The sequence below is a fragment of the Patella vulgata genome, chromosome 4 (assembly GCF_932274485.2).
Source record: "Patella vulgata chromosome 4, xgPatVulg1.2, whole genome shotgun sequence".
Taxonomy (NCBI): Eukaryota; Metazoa; Mollusca; class Gastropoda; family Patellidae; genus Patella; species Patella vulgata.
Window position 1 is genome coordinate 7,920,459 of NC_065882.2, and position 6,000 is coordinate 7,926,458.

The window sequence follows — 6,000 nt, forward strand, 5'->3', positions numbered from 1 at the left end:
AACATAATGTAACACAGATCGCCATCATGCTTTGTTTACCTTGACAACGGTTACCACGTATCTCTTATTTTATAACCATGTCAGCTTTATATACCTACGTTATATACTGGGAAATTAATTCATTGAATAGCGTGTATACGGATATCAAGTGCAGGCATTAAATATGTGAATCCGCACAAAAGGCTATTCATTTCGCGCTCAATTACACCCCCAGGTGAAAGATACACACATTGTCGTTTCCAAATCAAAATCAACAAGTCTAATTCTATAATCGCATTAATGTTATAACAAGCTCAAGGTTTATTATTAATGGTAGAAAAGGCGCGAATAATTACCATACACATATAATACATGTATATAGATCCCTTCAATATAGAATGTATTGTCCTATATCAATATCGTATATTTTATATATAGTATCATACGACCCTCGGACCAAATTACTCAAATATTTTTCATACGTATGCCCAACATTTTATATATACCAGCCCGATAATCTTTGAGCGGAAGGGAGCAGAAATGGAAGTGCCCGGAAAAATTTCCGTCGCGAAGGCAGGCGCTAGCGACCGCAAAAGGCGCAAAGCATGACGTCGCGGAAGGGGGCTCCCCCAGAAAATGTTGAAAATTAAATGGCTGTTAACGCGTTTCCAGCCCGTGAGTAAAGCAACAAGAAAGTAGTCCAATATAGCCTTATTTATCTAGCTTATCTTGGTGACCACCTGAATTCCAGATTTGAAGTGAGAGGGTGAAAGAAATGATTATGGCCTCTCCCCTTAAAAAATTCACTGATAAACAAATGATAATACCCGAATAAGACGTCGCTTTATAGAGTGGCGCTAGACATGGTTTATTACATTGATTTTAAATGTTTTATCCATCAGTCAATTTAAAGACATTTCGATTCCAGACAAAATTATGACACAAATAGTGATCGATTGCCGAAGACTGTCGAACAATGCAGAGTGGCTTCAGACCAAAAGTCAAGGGATTTTGGGTACTTTATTTTGCAGACTAGAAGGCAAAAGAGTTTTTTTCCCCCCCAAAAAAAACGTCTATTTTATTTTCACTTTGCACATCTTCCCCCAAAAAATTGACCCAGCTCCCACCAAGCTCGTACGTCTTTTTATTGATGTTTTTGTTTTTGTCGTTGATGGTTTTGTTTCTATGATTGTCATACAATCTGATTTAAACACTGATCCTATATTTCGTATCGTTTTTTATAGTTCAAAATTTCGTTTTACTTGTCTTTACTACACTAGGATCTTGAGGAGTTGTTATATAACATTCGTTCTGGGTGGCGTGGCGTGGGGGATTAGCCAATGAAACGGTCAGTCACGGCGAGTTCTTGGTGCGCGATGCACGGAACTGTGTGTAAACCACTAGAAACATCATCGCTGATTGATTAATCAATGTCTGACGTCATAGGGTCAAAAGCCGCTCGTACGACCCCTGACGCGACCTTCCAGTACAACTGGTCATGTAGTGTAGGCCATCAAAAGTATAAAAAAAAACGAAACGAAATATAGCTCTGTATTCTAATCAGATTGATTGCCATAGAATTAGTTGAGTTCCTTTTCTATTTGTATTATTGGGATGTTGGCCGAGTTGGGTGTTATAGAACATATGTAAAACGTTCTAAAATAGGAATTAATGAATGAAATGGGGGGAATAAACGCCCTACTCTTGCCCGGGCAGCGACCGAATTCCAACTATCAAGAGTTCTGTCTGTTACGTGCACGCTGTTCTGTGCTATATAGGCACCCCGTCCTGCACCAATGACAAGGGGAAACCACGCCTGAAAATCCCTGCAAACAAGTATGTCAAGTGTCATGCCGATCGTACTCGAGGAAGATCATTAACGCAAGTATATGGAAACAAAAATAACAGAGGAAATAAAATCAAATGGGGTTTAACGTTCTCTTTTTCTGCTCCGAATTCCAACTATCAAGGGTTGTCTTACGTGGACGCAAATGAGTACACCGGACCTCGGTGTTTCGTCACATCCGAACGACTATACGTTGCCCCTTCCCAGGTCCTCCCTCCCACACCCCTGACGAGGGGAAACCACGCCGGAAAATCCCGAACTTACTTGGCCAACACCGGGATCGAAAACGGGACCTCCAGGTTATCGAGTTAAAGTCTTACTCACTGATAACCTACACCGTGACTCCCGAACCAAAAATAACAAATGAAATGAAATGGGGTTTAACGTCCTACTGTTCTGCTCCGAACTGGCTTAAAGAAGACGGGCATACGCCATACAGTGTGCTATGAGGGGAATTGTGCCCATATCGAATTCCAACTGCCAAGGGATTTTTTACGTGCACGCCAATGTGTACACGGGACCTCGGGTTTTCGTCCCATCCGAACGACTAGATAGCTATCCCTGTCAGGCCCTCCGTCTTGCACCACTGACAAGGAGAAACCATGCCGGAAAATCCCGATTAAAACCAAAATAAGAGACCAACACGACAAACAGATGTTCAATGGTATATACTTTACACACAACGTAACAAAAAAAGCTGCAATAAATAATAGTTTCTTATATACTAGTTCCTTTAGGAACTGTCTTTGAGCGGACGATGTCCACTGACAGTTCCTATCCGACCTTATATAGCTGCAATATGAAAATACGGTAAAATACTGCCCCCCCCCCCCACCTCTGTTCTCAGCCTATTTTGGAATCCGTGCCTATTTTTTTTTTACCTTTTACCTTGATTCTACTTTATTCGCCAATGGGATAATTTCTTGCCACAGCTGACACACATTTATAATAATTGAACACTATTTTCAAGTAGAATTTTGCGATATACAACATACACAAAATACGTTTGAACTGATGAGCCATTGCGAGACGAGAACATGCGCAAACCGCATGTTTATTTCATCGATGAATTCTACTTGAAATTGGTGTTGAATAATTATAAATTTGTGTCAAATATAGTGAGAAATGATTCCTTTTGGGGGAAAATAAAGAATCGTGGCGAAAAATAGAAGGTTAGAGGAGTTCTAAAACAGCCAGAACAGAGGTGGGGAAGAGTGGTATTTTACCGTATTTTCATATTGCAGCTACATGTACATGTATATAAAGCCAGATAGGAACTTTCAGTGAACATCGTCCGCTCAAAGACAGTTCCAAAAGGAACTACTTATATACCTACTCCACTTCATGTTCATATAGCCACGATAATCCAAGACAAAAACATATTTTATATTGAAACGAAGTTCAACGAACTCGTACATCAGCATTCTATCACAGATATTATTATATACACCACTGCGTTGATCCAGGAACCAAGCATGGCGTCATTGCAAACATTTTGGAATTGGGTGATAAATTAAAAATCCGTCAATCGTTGCGCAATGGTCCAAGGTACAAGCATGCACAATTTCATGTCGATCCTTCTTGAAATGACGGAGGCTTGGGATTTTTTCGAAGAGCGTCGCATCTGAGAAGAAGATCAACAAGATTTGTAGCGCGTGGGTCCCAGTTCCTGTTCCAAAAATAGATCATTAAGGCCGACAACACAATAAAGAAAATCTTTGGAAGAGAAATATCACAATAAAAAAAAAACCCAATCCAAAACACATTTTGCTGTAAATGAGTCTTCAAGAATTAGACAGTAGTCTATTTCTATCAGAATTTATAAACACCAACATTAAAAAACAGGCGGTTAAGGCAGACGGTGTTAGGCTACACTTACACACTAAAGGAAATCTTCGGTCTTGTCCGCAGGTTTATCTTGTAGATTTTTGTTTTACGTGTAGTGCGGTCCTCCTGCACTTAATATTAGAAAAGAAATATCACAATCAACACGTACAGGCGTACAATGGGCCAAGAACCGGGCATGATGTCATCGCCACCATCTTAAAATTGTGACGTCATATCAAAGCGTAATTGTCCATGGATCTAAATTTGATGTCCATCGTATTTGAAGAACCTCGCCCACATGAACAACATTTAGATGAGTTCTTGGTGCAACATTAAGATTAGTTTCCGTTACAAACAATCTGCTTAAAATACAGATCTATATTTTGTTTCGCTTTTTTTTATACTTTTGGTGGCCTCTACTAGCCTACATGAAAATCTGACCGGTTGTAGTGGAAGGTCGCGTAAGGGGTCATACGAGCGGCTTTTGACCCTATGACGTCAGACATTTGATTAACCAAGCAGTGTTGGTGTTTCTATTGGGATACCAACCACACGTCAGGAACTCGCCGTAACAAACTGTTTTATTGGATAATTCCTCACGCGGGTTATATAACAACTCTTCTAGATCCTAGTGTAGTAAAGACATGTAAAGTGAAATTTTGAACTATAAAAAACGAAACGAAATATGATCCGTGTTTTAATCAGATTGTATTACAAAGACTAGTCACTACTACAAGACGAGTCGTCCAGAATTAGTTTGACGTCAGCTTCAGGTCTATCAACATTCTATCACAGAATTTATATACACAGAGCATTAAAACAAGTCGTTGAGGCCGACATTGTCACACGTACTATATGAATCAGGAACTGACTATAACGCCATCACAACCATAATGGAATGGTGGCGACGTGTCGAAAATCGAAGTAAGTCAATCTATGCGCAATTGTCCAAAGGACAACCATGCCAAGTTGAAGAGCGTCGTCCGAAGGAGAAGATTACCACGTATATCTTTGAAAAAACAAAACTCACAAGAAAAACACTTCATGAATTAGACTGTTGTTTACGGCCCGCGCCTGGTCTTTTACTCCGAATAAACGCCATAAACACAAGCCGTGCAGAAGATATGTTCATTTTCAAACGTATAGGTGACGTAATTGTCTAGTTTTTCGTCCCAGGCACATCTACTGGTCACCAAAACAGCAACATCTTTTTTCTGGCCGATAATAACATTTGCCACAATCTTATATCTGTCAAACCCCAGAATTTTGATCTTATCTTTGATTTCATCGCTGATAATTTTGGAAAAATTTGCGCAGAATTTGGGATTATATTTGAAATTCTTCAGACGATCATTCAGCACTTCTATGATGACAGCTTCGGCCTTTTTCGGATCAAATTTACGATGAGGTTCCATTCGGTATGTTGGTTCTTTGGGGATATTTAATCTGGTTCCTCTTCTGTCCTTGAAACGCTGTCCCATTTTCTTGGCGAACCGTTTGGAAGCTAAAAGACCAACCAAGGAAGGTCCTCTGGTAACGGTGCTAACTCTTGGAGCTCCAGCATTACTTGGTCGGCGCGCCGAGGCTTGATCCGGACCACCGGGTGCCAGGGCTTTCATGGCGGTAGAAAAACGCCTACCTTCCAGACTGGCATTGGAATTAACTGATGGTTTCCTTAGATTGTTCATATTGATCGGAAAAACGAACAGCACAAACGATGTAGATTTTGTTAAATGTAAATAAAGAAAGAAAGACTATCGTTCACTTCTTATCGCAACTTCGTCGATCTTATCGAGTTTCTGTTTACGAGTTAATGTTATTTTGCATTAACAGATACAAAAATAAGTCCGTTTCTATTAGATTAAAATCACCAATCTTCTTCAGATTTTTTTGTCGTCTGTGTACAATAACCACGTGATGTTTTATTCCGAATACAATTGGATAGATATTTTTTTTCAATTGAAGAGCACAGTCATAGAATGAATGGATGCTTTTGTTCGATGGCTCTGTGAACCTAGTCAATTCGTGATATTGAATAATACCGTTGTATGATCAATGGGGTGAAAACTGATCTATATATTACTGCATTGTAAATAAATATACGGTCTATTTATTCCGACACAAAGGGGGAAAATTAATTTGTATTGAATGAATCACACTTGTCATGTCCGCGATATATAATGGTAAACTAATACCGTGTATGTTGTTGTACAGTGCAAATGTTTTTAATACCGAAATACAATGAAAACATTTCGATCGATATCAATATTAAAGTAGTTAAATCTCTAACTCAATATCATCCAAAGTCTTCGACATTGAAAACACGAATTATTTCTCAATTTAAATCA

The 6,000-nt window shown here is 39.2% G+C and overlaps 1 protein-coding gene across 1 annotated transcript; it reads right to left on the minus strand.

The window, feature by feature from the left end:
• Positions 1–2,478: 2,478 nt before the first annotated feature.
• Positions 2,479–5,537, minus strand: LOC126819130 (dynein light chain Tctex-type protein 2B). The gene has a single exon (XM_050547013.1). The coding sequence runs from the start codon at positions 5,338–5,340 to the stop codon at positions 4,735–4,737; it is 606 nt and encodes a 201-aa protein (XP_050402970.1). The 5' UTR covers positions 5,341–5,537; the 3' UTR covers positions 2,479–4,734.
• Between the last annotated feature and the right edge of the window lie 463 nt (positions 5,538–6,000).